A 20,505-nucleotide genomic window follows, 5' to 3' on the forward strand; every position below is an offset into this window, starting at 1 on the left:
GTGTGTATGTGTAATCTCAGTCTCCAGGGCTCCTGTAACTGCACCCCGCCTCTGTCTGCACACACTTTAAATTATTCAGCTACTTCTTAAAGGTGAGAGAGGGAGACAGAGAGAGAGAGAGTGTGTGATGGAGACAGAGAGAGAGAGAGAGAGAGAGGGGAGGGGGGGTGGAAAGAGAATGTGTGTGTGTGTGTTCTGGGTACCTGTGCGACAGTATGGGTAAGCGTTCCAGGCCTTCTCGTGGATGTTGAGCGCCGATGACGGGGCCAGCATTCTGACAAACGACGGCACTTTACTGCAGGAGGAGACAGATCACACCAAGGCACAGGGGAGACATGAGAGGTGTGACTAGACTAGCTTCTCTGTGTCTGTGTGGGAGTAAGACCAGAGAAATATACACTGTTATTCTCAAGGACTGGGACTGCGTCGTCTCGATCCAAAAACAGCCACAGTTAGACAAACAACCACATCTTGGGGCCAGAGTTAGACAAACAGACACATCTTGGGACCAGAGTTAGACATGCGTACATGACCTACCTCTGCAGTAAGTAGCCTTGAGAACCATAGGGCAGGAGCCAATGTCCTGATTCCTTAGCATGAGGAAGCTTGATGTACAGTACAAGCACACCCCCTGGACATGACACTAGTATGTCAAAGGGACTTCCCCTCCAAACCAACCCTTGATGCTGAGTGCCAAGCAGGGAGGTATTGGATACCATTTTTGTAATAATCTTAGGTATGACTCAAACCCCCAACCTCCCAATCTCAGGGTGGACACTCTACCACAAGACCACTGAGCTGGAGCAATCTACCTACCTCTGCAGGTGGTAGATTTTGTGTGTGTACTGCCCCTTCTCCCCGTCCTTCTCGTAGGGCTCGTTCTTTAGCACCTCCACCCCCTCGCCGCCGCCCGTCTCGTTCTTGCTGGCCTCGGCCACCGAGTACAACTGACCCACCTGGTACTGGACGAGGGGGAGAGAGGGGGGGGGGGGGGCGTAAATTTAAAGGAGACATTTTCATAGTCTTATGGGAGTAGTTTGGTATCATCATAAGCCCTGTTAATAAGGTTATTTACGATTAAACAACACTCCCTATAAAGATTTTGACAGACTTTGCACTCTTGGGATATTAGTGCTCATTGCTCGTGTCACAGCTAAGTGGTACACAATGGAGCGTTATGGGCGTTATGGCCTATGGGCTATGAAGGACCGTGTCGAGGGGCAGATCTCTAAGATCCATTGTGTACTTAGCAGTGAAATTAGCAATGAGTACTAATATCTCAAAAGTGCAACATATGTCAACATCTTTATATCGTCACTTTCTTAAAATAATGGCTTAAGTCTTTTTTTTTTTTTGCCTGAGTCATCTCTTCATGATGCTGGCCATCTATGGTAAGATTACTTACATCCTCAATTGAAAAGATCACACTGTTCCAACCCCGGTAGTATAATGGCCTATGTCAACCTATGCCTATATGTTAGGTCATTTCATTTTTAAAAAAACTTGAAAAAATGACTTAGGCCATTATATTAAGAAGGTGACAATATAGACCATTGCATATGATCGTAATAAATAACCTTATAACAGGGATTATGAAGCTAAATACCAAACTACTCCTTTACATATTACTTACATTTGGGCCTGATGTCTATGACTGTACAGTAGCTGTGCCCAAAGGGAGAATATTATTGGGACCACAGCTAGACTCATTCAACCCCAGTCTCCCGGTCAGTAATACTCTTATTCTCATCATCCCATCATCTCTTCCACAGCCGTCATCTCATCTTTCTCTATCGTTTCCTTCCGCGACCGGATGATCTGTCCATCTCACAGGCCGCTGGATTACCACTTCCACTCCTCCTCCTGATCCCATTCCTTCCTCTGATCCCTCTCTCTTCCCTCTCGCCCTCCCTCCCCCCTCCTTTTCACTTCCGTTTTCTCTTCTCCCTATCTCATCCCTTCTCTCTCCAGTCATCTCCCTTTGCAATTCACTCGTTCTTCCTCTCATCCCTTTATCCTCCCCTCCTCTTCTCCCCTCTACCCCCTTCCTTCTGTTCTGTGTGTGTGTGTGTGTGTGTGTGTGTGTTCAGTGTGTGGTCCTGTATGTGATTGTGTAAACATAGAACAATGGCGCCTTTCATTTTTAATCACCTCTAATCCATGGGCAAATATAAGCACATGCACACAATACAATCATAGGTACACTTCAGACACATGCAATCTCTCAAGAGGAAAGACTCACACAGCAGCACAGCACCACACATGCACGCGCACACACACACACACACACCTACAGTACACAGTAGAGCTGCACAATTAATCGTGAATTAATTGTAATCGCAATTATGACATCTGCAATGAACTTATCGCAAAAGGCCGCAATTAATAATTGTGTTTTGCATTGAGTGTGCTGGAGGCACGTGGGTAAATCCTAGGCGTTGATGCTGTCTGACGAAGCGTGTGTTCCTGCTGAGTGCGCTGTGAGCAGTTTCACTGGTGGACACCATACATTTCTCTGGTGTGCCTTTTGTCTTTATATATATGAAGGTGGCACCACAGAAAATGTATTTGATTTATTTATTTAAAATCATACTTAATAATCACAATTACAATATCAGGCAAATAATAGCAATTATTATTTTTGGTCATAATTGTGTAGCCCTACTACACACACAGCAATAAAAAAGAGATTGTCCGCATCACTGGTATAGCTCCCAATTGATTTATTAGGTTAACACCCCAGCGTGTGGAACCTTCCCGGCTCTTCCTCAGCTATACTGTACCAGTGATGCGGACAATCTCCTTTTTATTGCTGACGTTTCTCTGTCCAGCACCTGGATTTTAGTGCGGATGTGCGTGCCTTATACCTTTTGCCCTACTACACACACACACACAGAAAAACACACATACTGTAGAAACACACACAAAAACACACGGCAACAGTTTTTACGATGACCCAGAATCTTGTACTAAATTGTCATGCCAAATGATTTTCAGCTCCTGGCAAATGCCTTGTGTACCCTGTTCAGCATGAAGATCAACCAAGGCTAAGGCTTTGTTTAGTGGGACTCCAGCGGCAGTTGAAATTGGGAGGTCACAGCTTGATCTGACTCTTGTGTCAAGCCTGTGACCATGCAGAACAATGGAAATCATTGGGTCGGACAAGAATTGTGTGTGTGCGTACGCGTGCGCGTGCGTGTGTCTGTTATTATAAAGGGTTCAGGTAAAGTGAAGTCTTTCTCTGAATCTCTGGACTTCATAGAGTCAAATTAAAACCTAATAGGTATTAGTATTCAACACATGACCAAGACCACAAGACCAAGTCATGAGCTGGATTCTGGTTTGTTGTCACTCAAGTTATGCAATCTCCCAGTCATGTCACACACACACCATAGGCCTGTGTTCACTGTGAACCCGTCTACTCTGAGAGACTCTCTAGCCCAGCCTCACGCCTGCAGATACCTGCTCCACCCAGCTCAATGAGGTTAAACAGTTAAACAGTCCCAAATCAATCAAAATTGACATGACTCAAACATTAGTACAACTAATAGACCGAATCAATTGATCAACTGAATCGGGAGTTTTAGTGTCACATGGTACCATTGGGTATACAGTATATCTGCTTGAAAACAATGTGTCCAAGTCCCAACTTTCCAGTGAAGAAATGCAAGTGTGATATTCTGGATTTGACCATACTTGTCCAAAGTGTCCAGTCAAAATGCACTTGCCATGTTGTGTCCATTATAGCATGATGCACATGTGCTTGAAAGAATGTTGACAGCAGAACCTGGTCCTCTGTTGTTGAAGTAGGCAGCTGTTGAACACGTGTCCGTGCCGTTGGGAACTGATTAATTATTGCACAGAAGGCATCTAACTATAAAGGCAGCCCTGTCTGCTGTCTGAAGCTAATTAGCAAGAAATAATGTCATGCTTCACGACGCAAATAGCATGACATTTCATTGATGAAAAGCTGATCATCTACATGCATGTTAATCAAATCAAATTGCATAGTGCATTTGTAACCCAGATGGTTTAGACAGTATGAATGGATGGATGGATAACTTATAAATCTAACCTATGCAACCTAAATAACATAAATCTAACCTATGCAATATAGGGTTAGTGAAACAAACATGTATATTTACATTTTATTTCTGAAACATTCCTGATAATATTCTTATTTACTTTGATATATTTTAGCATTCCCACATACCATTATTAGTTTATCTAGTCAATTGGACTGGGTAATATAGTTCCACTGGTGGAGGACGTTATCTGGCCGACGCGCACGGATACTTTTTCTCTTGTAAGACAGATTTGGCAAGGAAGAAAAACTCCGGTTGAGAGAGAGCTATTTGAGTAGAGAAAAGTAATATATCTTTTGTATTCTTTCAAAAAGTCAATTCTATTGAGTGAAATCGCTGCACAAGACCGATCTGGGGACACGGACAACCTGTTGTGCTGTGAGAACTGCATTTTGGTCAGGTTTTTTGGGAGACCATTGATTAGATTTGGAGAACAGTATTGGATGGCGAGCCGCCCAGCATTGAACTCAACCGGCGAAGAAAATCTGCATGCAAACGCCGAGGGATTGATCTGATCTCAGAGGTTCTGTACCACCTGCCAGCCTACAGTACGGTAGGACTGGTGTCATCTTCATCAGACCTCGAGGACCCTGTCAGTGGACACCCACTGCCATTGCTGAAACTGAAACTGACACTGACTACCACGAAAGGAGACTGACACCGACTAATATTCCAATTTCTTTATTGGGCACTACATCTGTAATTGCTTTAATGCAAATTTCTTTTTCTTCTTTTACTTACCCGGGTAAGCTGTGAAAAAAGTGCACTAATTGTTAATCATCTTGATTGCTACTACATTTTTCTTATCCCATTAAACGGAGTGTGTATACTCCAAAGGGGTTTAATTGTGTGTGTGTTCCTTCTGCAGGTGCATTGTTGACCTGGCTCTGTAGTCGAATCCTAGGTTCTTCTGATCTTCTTATCTCATTATTATTAGTATACCCATTTCATATAGCATATTCCTTAGATTAAATATAAGTAACTTCTCCTGATTAGGGTTACATAAGTGGCGAGCCAGCCAGGAGCCTAGGTTATCATCAATCACCTCAGAAGATACACTGTACTATTATACACCTCCTAGCAAGAAGCCGCATATTGCTACGAGATGGATGTTGTTGACCGAGAGAATGTTAAAATTCCAAATGCCGTCCTAGTGAGCGGATTAGAAGGGAAGGATGATGAAGAGGTTCTAGAGTTCCTGAAAAAATATGGCTCCATACAACGGACCATTTACATAGATCATGACCCAAACTCAGAATTCCATACAAACCTGATAGTGGAATATACGAGTGGCTCTGCCTTAGAGGCATTAGAGGCTCTTTTGCCTTATAGTCAGTCGTCAACAAAAGAACTTATGGTCACTTACTATGTACAAGCTCTGGCAAGTGTCTACTCAAAAACCGCAGGGAGCAGTGTCACACAATTGTACCTAGATGAGTTGAAAAAACTAGCCGCGCTGAGTCAGAAAAGTCTTGAGGAGATTCTAAAAGACGCAATATCACAGATAGGGGAGGCTATTGACCCTTCTACTCCATCCCCGGAGAACCATGAGCCAGCTGCAGAACCCAGCCAGCCTGTCACTCCACCAAGGCAGCTGATGGACGTTCCTTTCACCTATCAACCACAGCTGGTTGATGCTATCTCCTATTCTCCGCCACAGCTGTTAGTTGATGTTCCCTCTCCTTCACCGCAGCTGTTGGTTCATGGTCCTTCCCCCACTAAACCTGGTCTTTCTGACATCCAGAGCATCAGCTTTGCTCCCTCAGTTCGACCAAAGACACCTCTGTCTCTCAGTGCCGGTGAGCTCAATCCACCTGAAGTGCAAAAGATAGTGGTAGAGCATATAGTTAGAAGTGATGACAAACCCTCACATTTTCATACTACCTTGAGACTAAGAGCATTCTCTGGAAAGACCCCCAAACCACACACTGAAGTCGATTATGACACCTGGCGCTCTCATGTCGACCTGATGATGAAAGACACGTCTGTCTCTACTCTGGAAAAGACCCGCAGGATTCTGGAAAGCCTTCTTGTCCCAGCCTTGGATGTTATCAGGCACCTTGGGCCTGAAGCTTCGCCTACCGCCTTTCTACAGATTTTAGACTCTGCTTTCGCTCCAGTTGAAGATGGAGAGGAGCTCTTTGTACGCTTCATGGGCACACTACAGGACTCCGGAGAAAAGGCTTCTACCTACCTGCAACGCCTCCGAATGGCCCTGAATAATGCTGTACGCAGGGGCGGTGTTCCAGTGCAAGATACTGACAGACATCTTCTTAAACAGTTTTGCCGAGGCTGTTGGGACAACAGTTTGCTGGCTGATCTCCAACTTGAACAGAAAAAGAAAGACCCTCCATCCTTCGCAGAACTCCTGGTGCAGATACGCACCGAAGAAGAGAGACAAGACTCTAAGACCCTGAGGATGAAGCAACACTTGGGTGCCACCAAGCAGAAAGCTGTAGCGCATGTACAAAGCGTTAAAGAGGAAACCCAAGCCACATCTGATGCCAGTAGTATAGATGAGCTAAGGAAACAAGTCGCAGAACTGAAGAGTCAGCTGACAGTACTGACGGAAAAGAAGAAACAAAGAAGAGCGTATTCTAACAAAAAGACATCCAGTGAGACTGAAACTCAAAAACCTGACCAAAATGCAAAGACAGAATTCAAAGCAACTTTCCAGAAGGACACCAGTTCCAAACCTAAACCTTGGTATTGTTTCCGATGTGGAGAGAACGGACACATTGTCGCCACCTGTGAATCAGACGAAAACCCTGCTCTGGTAGCATCAAAAAGAACAGAACTGAGACAGCGACAGCAGTTGTGGGAAGCGCAGAACCCCACGTTAAACTGAAGTCAGTTCCTGTCGAGGGGCTGACGGGAACTGTAGATAGTCATCTATGCCCTGCTGACAATAAAAAACCAAAAACATGTGCAATGCTAAAACAGTCCAACACTAAAAGCAACAGTTTTAGACTACCCAAAGGGCTAGTAGGTACAAAGAGTACAGCCCAAGTGAAAATAGATGGAACCCCTGTTAGTTGTTTACTAGATACAGGTTCTCAAGTAACCACAGTCACTCAATCCTTCTTTCAGCAGTATCTGTCTGAACGTGAGGTCAAACCACTTGATTTGTTAGAGGTTGAAGGGGCTAACGGTCAATCTGTACCTTATTTAGGATACACTGAGCTTAGTATCACCTTTCCCAAAGAGTTCCTAGGGATAGAGATTGAGTTGCCTACGCTAGCCTTAGTGATTCCAGATGTCCGTATTTTTTCTGAAACACAGGTATTGATTGGTACAAACACACTTGATGCATTGTATGAGGCCTATTCTAAATCTCCCCACGAGACATACCATCCCACCGCATATGGGTATAGGGCAGTGTTGAATATCCTTCAAATGAGGCAGCAGCAGAGTGAGAATGGTAATATAGGGCTTGTCAAAATGCATAGCACTACACCCCAGTTAGTCCCAGCCGGCCAAACTGTAGTCATTGAGGGCTGTGCTACCGTGAATAGGTTCTCACCTGAGAAGTCAATGGTCTTAGAACACCCTTCTGTGTCCTCCCTGCCTGGCGGACTGCTGGTCAAAACCTGTCTCATTACTTTGCCTTCAAAACAGCCACACAAAGTACCAGTAGTACTTACCAATGAGTCTGAGCATGACGTCCTCATCCCTCAGAGGTGTATTATAGGTGACCTGAGTTCTTTCCAGAAAGTCCTCTCTAAAGAGCATGATGTCATCACACCAAAACTGGATTCTGCTCAAAACTCTAATCCAAAATGGAACTTTGATGACTCTCCTGTCCCCGCTAACTGGAAGGAGCGCATCACACAAAAACTGAATAGTCTACCCGAAGTCTTTGCACAAAACGATCTGGACTTTGGAAGAACTGATCAAGGGAAACATCAAATCAAGCTTTCAGATGAAACTCCATTCAAGCATCGAGCTCGTCCCATACATCCCCGCGACTTGGAAGCTGTCCGTAAACATCTGCAAGAACTCATCCAAACTGGAGTGATCCGCGAATCTGAATCTTCATTCTCTTCGCCTATCGTAGTAGTGAGGAAGAAGAATGGGGAGATCCGGCTCTGTATCGATTACAGGAAGCTGAACACACAGACCGTTAAAGATGCTTACGCACTCCCTAATCTTGAAGAAACATTCTCAACTCTCACTGGATCCAAATGGTTTTCAGTCCTTGACTTAAAATCGGGTTACTACCAGATTGAGGTTGAAGAATCAGACAAGCCGAAGACCGCTTTTGTTTGTCCCATGGGATTTTGGGAGTTTAATCGTATGCCACAAGGGGTTACGAATGCTCCAAGTACGTTCCAACGTCTGATGGAGAAATGTATGGGGGACATGAACCTGAAGGAGGTCATTGTCTTTCTTGACGACATCATTGTTTTTTCAAAAACACTGGAAGAACACGAGGAACGACTGATGCGAGTCCTGAACCGCCTGAAGGAATACGGATTGAAACTCTCTTCGGAGAAATGTAAATTCTTTCAGACTTCAGTCAAGTACTTAGGACACATCGTATCTCGGAATGGAGTCGAAACCAATCCTGAGAAAGTGGAAGCGCTGAAAACATGGCCAAAGCCTAAAGATCTGAAAGAGCTGAGGTCCTTCCTCGGTTTTTCAGGGTACTACAGACGATTTATAAAGGACTATTCAAGTATAGTCAAGCCTCTCACTGATTTGACCTCCGGTTACCCACCACTACACAAAAATTCTAAGCACAAATCAAAGACCGAGTACTACGATCCAAAGAAACCCTTTGGCAACCGATGGACTTCCACCTGCGAGCTTGCCTTTAACACCATCATAGAAAAGCTCACCACAGCTCCGGTTCTTGGGTTCGCTGACCCTACCGTGCCATATGTCCTTCATACCGATGCGAGCACTAAGGGGCTTGGCGCAGCCTTGTACCAAGAGCAGGAGGGTCAGATGAGAGTCATCGCATTCGCCAGTAGAGGTCTGTCTCGAAGTGAAGCAAAGTACCCGGCACACAAACTTGAATTTTTGGCCTTAAAATGGGCAGTAACTGAAAAGTTAAGCGACTATTTGTATGGTGGCAAGTTTACTGTGGTAACCGACAGTAACCCCTTGACGTATATTCTTACCACTGCTAAACTGGATGCCACTGGCTATAGGTGGTTAGCAAACCTGTCCACTTTCACGTTCACGCTTAAGTATCGGGCAGGCAAGCAAAACGCTGATGCAGATGGTCTTTCTAGAAGGCCCCACGGAGAGCTGACTAATGATCTGAAGTCCCAGAAAGAACAAGAGCGCATACGTCAATTCACGCAAACGCATTTGCCTGATCTTGGACATGAAGCAAGTCAAAACATCGTACATGCCCTCTGTGAGAAGCACCTGATCCATAATACATCAGATGGATGCAGAAACAATGATGCCGACTTCACGCTAGTGCAATCACTCGCACTCTCTCCTGAAGCTTTACCAGACAGCTTTGTGAATGAGGAGCAGCATGGTGGGTTACCTGTCCTCCCCCACCTGTCTGAAAGGGAAATCCGAGACAAACAGCGAGCTGACCCCTGTCTGAGGGAGGTCATAGCCCAAATGGAGAAGGGAGAAAAGGTATCTCCAAGAGTCAGAGAGGAGCTCCCTGATATCCCATTCCTCCTAAGGGAGTTGAGCCGTCTTGAGCTACACAACCAAGTTCTATATCGAAGACGACAAGAAGGTGGTCATGCTACATATCAGCTTGTCTTACCTGAAGAGCTCCGAGCTAGTGTTTTGAAGAGCCTTCACAATGATATGGGCCACCTAGGTATTGAACGTACGACAGATCTAGTCAGGACTAGATTCTATTGGCCGAAGATGGCGGTTGATGTGGAAACAAAAGTCAAGACCTGTGAGCGGTGCATTCGACGAAAGTCACCACCAGAAAAGGCAGCACCGTTAGTGAACATAACTTCTACCAGGCCATTAGAACTCGTCTGTATGGACTTTTTGTCCATAGAGCCCGACAAGAGCAACACCAAGGATGTCCTAGTGATCACAGATCACTTTACAAAATATGCTGTCGCCATCCCAACCCCAAATCAGAAAGCCCAGACAGTTGCAAAATGTCTTTGGGACAATTTCATCGTCCATTATGGAATCCCCGAACGATTGCACAGTGACCAAGGACCCGACTTTGAATCCCGCCTTATTAAAGAACTGTGCAAGGTCACTGGCATCCGGAAGATCCATACCACTCCTTATCATCCCAGAGGGAATCCAGTGGAACGTTTTAACAGAACGTTACTAAGCATGTTAGGAACACTGGAAAACAAAGATAAGTCACAATGGAAGAACTTCGTAAAGCCCCTAGTACACGCATACAACTGTACTAAAAATGATGTAACTGGGTTCACACCCTATGAACTTATGTTTGGTCGTCAACCAAGACTGCCTGTCGACCTAGCTTTTGGGTTGCCACTGAAAAATGGTGAATTCAAATCTCACTCTCAGTATGTGCGAAACCTTAGGTCCCAGCTTGAAGAGAGCTATAGGCTAGCGAGTCAGAATGCTCAAAAGATAGCTGAGAGGAATAAAACTAGGTTTGATAGATATGTAACAGCTTCTAAGCTAGATGCTGGTGACAGGGTGCTCGTTAGAGCAGTCCGTTTGCGTGGGAAGTGCAAGCTTGCCGATAAATGGGAGCCCATCGTCTATGTTGTGGTGGAGCGAGCTGGAGACCTTCCGGTCTACACAATCAGACCAGAGAACAAAGAAGCTCCTCAACGCACTGTTCATAGAGATCTATTGCTTCCTTGTGGCTCACTTCCGTTGAGTGATGAAGAGCCTGTCTTGCCAAAACTCCGCAAACCAAAGACCAGAAAGTCCGCAGCTGAGTCGAAAGATGAAGATGTGCACTCTGATTCCGAGTGTGAGATGCCCTTCGAGTGGTTTGAAGACCAACCTCCTATGGAAACTGCTCGATTCACACATGTCTATGAAGTGCAGAGAGAAAGTACTCACCAAAAGTCGCCTGTTCAAAGAGAAGCCGGGGAGAAAATACCTGAAAATGACCTACCTGCTGTCGTTCCTGTAAGGGAAAATCACTTACCTGTCGATGCCCCTGTAGGAAAGGATGACACAAGTGAAATCCCTGGAGGAGAAACCAATCTACTTGATGACTCACATGATGATGAGATACCTGAAAAAGACATGGAAAGGGAAGAATCGTCAGATGTGCACTTACCTTTAAATGATCCTGAGCCTGTTGAAACTGATCCTCCCGCTGTGGATGACCCACATCTTAGAAGTGATGTTCCTGTGGAAGGAAGGGACAAACAAGTAGAAACTACTACAGAAACTGATACAGTGCCTAATGAAGATGCTGACATGAACAAATTAGATAATGAGGTCCGACGCTCAACAAGACACAGAGTAAAACCTGAGAGATTACACTATTCAGACCTTGGGAACCCATTTATTTCTATGGTTCAGTCGTTGTTCCAAGGCTTGAGCACAGCCTTCTCAAATGCTTTGCTAGAGGCTAAAGTAGCTGAAACTAACCTGCACTCGTCCCTCACACCTGTGACTAGCCAACCATTACCATGCACAGGGACGTGCATAGCTTTAAGAGGGGAGGGTGTAACCCAGATGGTTTAGACAGTATGAATGGATGGATGGATAACTTATAAATCTAACCTATGCAACCTAAATAACATAAATCTAACCTATGCAATATAGGGTTAGTGAAACAAACATGTATATTTACATTTTATTTCTGAAACATTCCTGATAATATTCTTATTTACTTTGATATATTTTAGCATTCCCACATACCATTATTAGTTTATCTAGTCAATTGGACTGGGTAATATAGTTCCACTGGTGGAGGACGTTATCTGGCCGACGCGCACGGATACTTTTTCTCTTGTAAGACAGATTTGGCAAGGAAGAAAAACTCCGGTTGAGAGAGAGCTATTTGAGTAGAGAAAAGTAATATATCTTTTGTATTCTTTCAAAAAGTCAATTCTATTGAGTGAAATCGCTGCACAAGACCGATCTGGGGACACGGACAACCTGTTGTGCTGTGAGAACTGCATTTTGGTCAGGTTTTTTGGGAGACCATTGATTAGATTTGGAGAACAGTATTGGATGGCGAGCCGCCCAGCATTGAACTCAACCGGCGAAGAAAATCTGCATGCAAACGCCGAGGGATTGATCTGATCTCAGAGGTTCTGTACCACCTGCCAGCCTACAGTACGGTAGGACTGGTGTCATCTTCATCAGACCTCGAGGACCCTGTCAGTGGACACCCACTGCCATTGCTGAAACTGAAACTGACACTGACTACCACGAAAGGAGACTGACACCGACTAATATTCCAATTTCTTTATTGGGCACTACATCTGTAATTGCTTTAATGCAAATTTCTTTTTCTTCTTTTACTTACCCGGGTAAGCTGTGAAAAAAGTGCACTAATTGTTAATCATCTTGATTGCTACTACATTTTTCTTATCCCATTAAACGGAGTGTGTATACTCCAAAGGGGTTTAATTGTGTGTGTGTTCCTTCTGCAGGTGCATTGTTGACCTGGCTCTGTAGTCGAATCCTAGGTTCTTCTGATCTTCTTATCTCATTATTATTAGTATACCCATTTCATATAGCATATTCCTTAGATTAAATATAAGTAACTTCTCCTGATTAGGGTTACACATTTCCTACACAGAGGCAACACAATGTGCTTTACAGAGAGGAAGGGAGGGGATAATACTGTACACTATATGGACAAATGCATTGGGACGCAGCCTGGTCTCAGTTGTGGGACGCCTACACATTACTGTACACCTACAGGAGCTTTTATGACATCCCATTCTAAATTCATAGGCATTCATATGGAGTTGGTCCCCCCTTTGCAGCTATAACACCTTCCACTCTTCTGGGAAGGCTTTCTACGAGATTTTGGAGTGTGTTTGTGGGAATTGTTGCCCATTCATCCAAAAGAGCCTTTGTGAGGTCAGACGCTGATGATTAGAACACAACATCGTCTATTCCTGTATGTTTATAAAGAAATCTTACAAAACTCTCCTAATTATTTGGCATTCCTCATTACATGGTCTTCTAGTCATCACCAAACAAGATACCCATTGGTTAGTTCTTGAGGTTCCTCAAGTCAGAACCGAGCTAGGAAAAACTGCTTTCAGTTAAAGTACTGTTCCTCTACTGGAATGAGTTTCAAACGAAGATCAGATTGGATGCCTTAGTCTCCTTAGGCAGTTTTGAAAAATATGTTAAATGAAATTGAGGTTGAGGCATGTGCATGTTTTTAAATAATGTTATCAATGTATCAGTTTTATCAATGTTACTGTCAAATGTATGATGTCTGTAGTTATTTTATTGGTGTATGATGTTTTGTTTATACTTTGTTTTGTAACCAGGGCAACATTGAAAATGAGATGGGCTGCCCTGCTAAAATAAAGGTGAAAACTAGAAATGGTCCTCCACCCATGAATGCAAGCACATGCCTGCAAGCCGGACATGTTTGGTACTGCTGCACTCATTAGGTCGAGAGCTTATGCCAGTGCCAGTCCAAACAGCGGAAACAAATTTCCTTCCTAATGGGGCGATAAATGTTTTGTTTTGATTCTCCACTCCAGTTTGTTTAGAGGATGCAATTTCCAGTGGAAATTAAGCGGGTCTTTCACCCTATTGGAGATGCAGGCAGTGGTTCTAATTGGTAGCATCGGTTTTCGGCACTGTTCTAGCGACGATTTTCAATGGAGATGTCTCCAGACTTTCGGAGACGGAGATCTCGGAAGTCTGTTATCGCGAGACTTTCACTATTTACTGAAATATCACAATATCTCCCATGGAAAACGTTAGCTGTACTCATGAGCGATTTTATAGGGGGGGCAGGGGGGGCAAGTGCCCCCCCTGATTGGCCAGCCCAACTCTGCTCAAATTTTAAAAAAATAAAAATAAAAAATAAAAATAAAACTAATTAACACAATTATTAAATACATAATAGTGGTTTGTACCAGTTTGTGTTAGGTCATCATTCATTTTAAAAGTGTATTTATTACTTAAACTATGCTACCTTAATAAAAAAAAATCATAATCCACCAATGGCTCAACTATTTCTGGTTTGATCTGTTACAGCAAAAAAAAAGAGATCTGACTGTACTGCTCAGTGCTCAACAAGCTACAACTAGCCAACCTGCTCACAATGGCGAAAAGAGCTATAAAAACAATTGACCACTTCTTCATAAAAAAATAAAATAAAACTGGCAATGCTAATGAAGAAGCTACCACTCGAAATGACACCGCAGCAAGTGCAATCGAATGCAGAAGTGCAATCGAATGCAGAAGTGCTCCAGAGGCTATCGAAGCTAGCACTAGCACTAGCAACATCACCATCGGAGAGGAAGCTAGCACCAGCAGGCAGTTGCAGTTTGATGTTGTGATGTTGGGTATGGCCTAGTGCTTGGTCATAAAGTCATATTGACATGCTTGTGGTGTCTAGATTAAGTTTGAATCATTGTGCATATTGAATTGTCATACGGATTTCTTATTAGCATACTGTTCACAACTGGCATTCTTTGTAAATAGATGGGATGGGATGGCAGAACTGTTGTTTTTTTTTTCTCACGTCAAAATGTTGCCCCCCCTACTCTCAGAGGGTAAAATCGCCTATGGCTGTACTACATAAGGAAGTTGTCCACCATTTACTGAAATATCAAAAACGTCCCCTAAGCCGGCGTTAGGCAACCTGTTTTCACAGCCAAGGTGAAAAGATGGGCTGTCTGCGTCTGCTTGTATCAGCTCCAGAACCCATCCTGCATGGCTCATTCACTACTTTACTGTCATTCCGTTCCGTATGTATGACATATCCTACATACAGGGAACAAAACATGTTTCTCTCAGACCACAGTGAAACATACAACAAAAGCACTGTATCAACTTCAAACAGTGCTGGATTCTATTCAGAGTACTATTTCAGTCGAGATCACTTTAGTCAAAATTGACCCATTTATTAGCATGCAATAATATATACAGCATATTAAATTTTTTTACGCATATGAATTTTGACGGTGTGATCTGTTCGGGGGGCCCCCTTCCTTCCATGCATGTGGAAAGCGGCAATCTAGATGTTCCCCCCCTCTGGGCCGCTTGGGGAACGGCATCTAGCCCCCTGCCTCTATGACGATCAGAGTGGGCAATCGGGAAGACGCTCAGCCCACTAAGACCGTCAAAGAGTGCCACAGGAGGACTGCTGTACGTTAAGTCCCTGGCCTCCACGGGCCAGCGCTTCGTGGAGTCCGAAGGAGATACAGCCTAGTGTCTCTGCCTCCATGGTGACCGGAGGAACCGCTGGATGGCCCTTCGGAGATGTTTCAGCCCACGATCACCACGGAGCGCCACAGAGACTAAGCTAGTGTAATTCCCCGGCTTCCACTAGCCGACGCATAGTGGAATACCAGAAGAAAGCAGCAATACCCCCGGAACAGAGAGCAACGACGACAACAGAGACCACATCGACAAAACACAGGCGGAGCAGGGGAGGAGGTGGGCAGCCAACACTATTGGCTGGCGTGGGCAGCCAACACTATTGGCTGGCGTAACTTGGGTAGCCTGGCTTCGCCATCCTGATCGCACATTCGGTTTCTCTCCGCAGATCAATCGGGTCACGCTTCCGAGTTCCACCCGGTAGATATTTGCCGTGCCACACAACCGTCACAACCGTTTATCTAATATGGGGGGGGGGTTGATACAATGACTGTACAACTAACCGTCGATTCTTTGCTCTGATTGGTTATAGGTCTATCCAATTGTACCCAGAGGCATTTTGGTCTGCGACCGTTGATAACGCCCCTTCGAAATTGAAAATAAACTCAGCAGCTCCAGACCCTTCACACTTTTGCAAATTAGGTCTGGCGAATTAGGCCAGGCTATGACACACAGCACACACACAGTACACACACACAGACACAGCACAGAGCTGTCGGGCTGCCTTTAGAGTTAGATGCCGTAGGCGGTATGATACAGATTCCACACTGTCTTGATTACCCTCTCCTCCTGGTATTCTATCAATGTCTGTGTCCGTAGCAACCTTCAGCGGTCTCTCGCGTTCCATCATAGTTTCCCATCCTTCATTCCTTCCTGCCTCTGTGAGTGTCCCACCAAACAAGATATAATGCACCCTGCAGTGTGTGTGTTTGTGTTTGTGTTTGTGTGTGTGTGTGTGTGTGTGTGTGTGTGTGTGTGTGTGTGTGTGTGTGTGTGTGTGTGTGTGTGTGTGTGAGAGGATAACTATGAGCTCTGTAGACTGAGACTATTTTTAGCATCCTTGTCTAAATCATATTCACAAGGCCAAGACAGAGGGAATGAGAAGCAGAAGAGCATCCCAGAGAGGGTGGTGACTGAGAGAGAGAGAGAGAGAGAGAGAGAGAGGGGGGGGGGGGTTGCAGAGAAAGATAGGTTGAGCGTGAGAGCCACAGAGCGCATGCAGAAAGAGAGAGGGAGCCGAAAGATCTGAGGACAAGACGGAAGAGGACTGGAGGAGAGAGAGAAATAGAAATAGATAGAAAAAGTGTCTTATGTGCAACAAGATATTGGATTTCGCTCTGATAGCAAAATTCCAGGAGTTCCCAAAGCCATCTGATCCAGATGCCTTTCTGACCGCCTTTCTGACCATCTCTCTCTCTCTCTCTCTCTCTCTCTCTCTCTCTCTCTATTTCTCACATATAGCCAAGCGGAATGGCATGTCAGTCTCTCACCCAATCACAGCCGACGAAGAGATGGGGAGAGAGGCACAGAAGAGATGACACAGAGGTGGAAAGAGAGGGAGGAGGGGAGGAGAGGAGGAGTATGGATAGAGACCTAATCTGGGATGCTCCGGAAATCTCCTTGTTCTCTCTCTCTCTCTCTCTGTCTTCCTGCCTGTCTGTCTGTCTTTGTGTCTGTCTCTCAATCTGTCAATCACTCAAATCAGAAATCAGAAATAGTCAATCAATTACAAAGAAAGGCTATGTATTAAACTGATACACTGACAGGCAGAAAAGCTTACTGACACATAATACTAATGGTGTTCGGATAGCACTGACCTCTACCCATGAATGCATTTTGTGGTTCTGTGTGAGCAGGACATCTTTGGTATTGCTGCATTTGTTAGGTCGAGAGCTTCATGCCAGTCCAAACCCCATATCTCTGTGACCTTCCGACATCATGACATAGCCGTTTGACTGCTGAGCCTAAGTCCAAAAAATTAACGAGTGGCCATGTTAAGGCGGTTCTGTGGCGCCTCCTCGGATTGCAGTCGGTGGGGGGGGGGGTGGTTCGGTCCCTACAGGCTCTCCCCCCACACCCCCTAGTCCAAACCCTGTGTCTCTAGCACCGCCACACGGCCTCGCTCAAAGTTTTGTTTTAATTTGTGGAGCCGCCCCGTGATTATGATCCACTTCAAGATGTAATGGGTTCTATGCTACATCCCTCCACTGAGTTTCATGAAAATCTGTCTGGTAGTTTTTGCGTAATCTTAAAGGAGAATGTTGATTTTTGACAACCTGGACCTTATTTACGGCATATTATAAGACGTTTGACTCACCGAAATAACTTTGGTGTAATTCGGAGGCCTGTAAAATAAATGTAAAATCCAGCGCGAGCCAAGTATATCCATGTCATGGCAGCGGACGGGGCACTGAGAATGCAGCTTCTAAAAAATCTATTTTCTGCCGCGAAACGGTTGTTTTCATCAATCTGTCTTTATGAATCGCTAGTTGTGCTTACATAGAGCGACGGCTTGTTGTGGTTTTCACATGCCTCTGCAATTATCTCGGTGAGTCAAACGTCTTATAATATGCCGTAAATAAGGTCCAGATTGTCAAAAACGAACATTCTCCTTTAATAACAAACAAACAAACACACACGCCACCGAAAACATTACCCTGCGCTGTCGCAAAAACTGACAAAAATGACTCCAGCTGAGACCAACTGTAAAGGTTACTGAAAAGCTGAGAGGATAACTGACTAGTTAGCTGGGAGGTTCCTGACTCCCGACTCCACCTTGATAAAATACTGTACTGTTCATGCAGACTGGCCTGCTAGTTTGTATCTGAGTTTTCTTCTCCCTCAGCTAGACAGAACCCTAACCCTACCCATAACTCCCAGCTGAATGAATCGGATCAAGGAATATCAAAGCCTTCTGTGAAAGAGTGTAAAACCTAAACTAATTACTCTCAGTGTGTATCAACTACATCAAAACCAGTTTCACATCGAGACTGACTGGAACAGACTGACTGAGGCTGAGTCATTCAGCCACCATTCAGGAGGCATTGATTTGGTACTGTGGTACACATGAGAATGAGAGAGAAAAAGAGAAATAGATTGAGAAGAAGAGTGAGAGACCCCGTTTAGACTTGGTTTTAGAATGCGTTTTGAACAATCAGATTCAAAGTGGACAGCGCTAAATACAAGTGTGAACAGCCACCAAAACATTTTGTGAAACGTTTCCTCAAGCCACTTGCCGAGGTGGTCTGAGACCACCACATATCATTTGACCACATATCTTTACTAGTCTAAACGCTAATGCGTCCTGATGTCCCCAACAAAGACGTAGCAGGAAAACACATCATCAATTTAGGATAATTTGTCACCTTTTTCGTCTTATCCTGCACCTTTTTCTAGTCGCAAATTACTTGTCCTATCAATGGAAACAGTTTTGTGTTGGTAGTTGGAGTCCTATGTTCAGTTCTTCAAACATCTTTGGTTGCTTTCATGCACATTTTTCTTCAATCTGCTCGACTGCTCGAATCAACTGATTATTGATTTGTTTACATGGACCAGCTGTGCGACACGCACGCAGGCAGGAGTGAGTGAGTTACTATGGTTACACATACGAAAACGAGTGGTCAGCTGGACACATTTGGAGACGCATGATAGACGCAGGTGTAAACGACGGTGTCTCGCGGTCCACTTGTGATCTGATTGTCCAAAACGCATTTTAAAACCAAGTCTAAACAGGGTCAGAGAGAGACAGAGAGAGAGAGACAAAGAGAAGCAGTGTCAGGTAACTCATCGTGTATGCAGGACTGGGCCACTCCTGAATAGAATGATAAACTACAGAACAGTGAGGATGGGGATAGCACTGAGAGGGGGGGGGAGAGAGAAAGAGAGAGAGATGGAGAGAGAAAGAGAGAGGGAGAGGGAGAAGAGAGAGAAATGGATAGTGCTGACTGAAGGATTCGCTATCAGATCTTAGTGAATGGAACCTTGCATGGCTGTATGATGACGGTTATTTGTTGAAGTTAAAGAGAGATCCTCATGAGGCATGCTAGTTTGCTTTTCACACACACACACGCGCACACACACACACACAACATTTTTCATACAGCTACCCTGAGTACTCTGCTATTGTCTGTGTACAACAAGAGTGGAATCATAACAAGAGCTGAGCCTGCAGCCTAGAAGAAGATATATCCTAATGTGCACACATACACACACACACAAATACAAAACATTTTTCATACAGCTACTCTAAGAACTCTGCTATTGTCTCTGTACAACAAGAGTGGAATCACAACAAGAGCTGAGCCTGGAGCCTAGAAGAAGATATATCCTAATGTGCACTGTGACGGTCCCCTTGGTTCTGCCTGCCTTGCTGTGTGTTCTATCTTTCCAGGTTTGGGGCTGGTGGGCGGTGCCAGGAGGACCGTCAGGCTGATTGACCAATTGGGAGCTGCTGCTGGGCTGATTGAGTGATTGGGAGCACCTGGGCTCAGCTGATCAGCCTCCTATATATTGTCCTGCCATTCAGTGTTCTGGGAGATTGTCTCCCAGACACACGGCGTATGTGTGTCTGTAACTTTAGGTTGTAATTAAATATTTGATTACTCTGAGTTTCGGTTATCGGCCTCCCCTTTTTGGTTTTATTTATGTTATGTTCTTGAGCCGGTCGTGACAGCACACACATACACACACACACACACACACACACACACACACAAACAAGCGTACTGAACCAGAACTTACCTCCTCCACAGATATGGGCAGAATCACTCGACTATAAAGAGAGAAAAAGAGAGAGAGAGAGGTGATTACAAAAAAACATCATCCAACTATTCACATCACGTCCAGCACAGCCAGCCTACCCTGCTGGGCTATGCTCTGAAGCTGAGCAGGGTTGGCCTTGACCAGTCCCTGAATGACCGCAGACCACACGCTGCTGGACGGTCAGATAGGGGCACTCATCTGTCTGTATTAGTGGTCTGTAGATAGCCCTGCTTCTACTGCTACTGCTGGTGTGCCACTGCGATTCCATTCAGCTGACTCCTCACGTCCTCCTCGCCTCCGCCTCCCTATTGGAGGAGAAGAATGACAGTCCCTCCCATCTGACCCTTCCCTCCAATGGGGTTTGAGAAGGTGGCGAGAGGAGGTTGTGAGGAGTCCATTAAAAGGA

General features: G+C 44.8%; 1 protein-coding gene across 1 annotated transcript in view; it reads right to left on the bottom strand.

Moving 5' to 3' along the window:
* Positions 1-20,505, bottom strand: part of pitpnab (phosphatidylinositol transfer protein, alpha b) — a gene marked incomplete at both ends in the record, with an annotated part of 29,630 nt that overhangs the window by 3,474 nt on the left and 5,651 nt on the right. Inside the window, 3 exons of the mRNA XM_084450226.1 lie at positions 204-295; positions 817-962; positions 20,079-20,109. Of these exons, the coding sequence (XP_084306352.1) occupies positions 204-295; positions 817-962; positions 20,079-20,109 (269 nt within the window). The remainder of the gene's footprint in view (positions 1-203; positions 296-816; positions 963-20,078; positions 20,110-20,505) is intronic.

Source organism: Borostomias antarcticus (assembly GCF_949987555.1).
Source record: "Borostomias antarcticus genome assembly, chromosome: 15".
NCBI classification, from domain to species: domain Eukaryota; kingdom Metazoa; phylum Chordata; class Actinopteri; order Stomiiformes; family Stomiidae; genus Borostomias; species Borostomias antarcticus.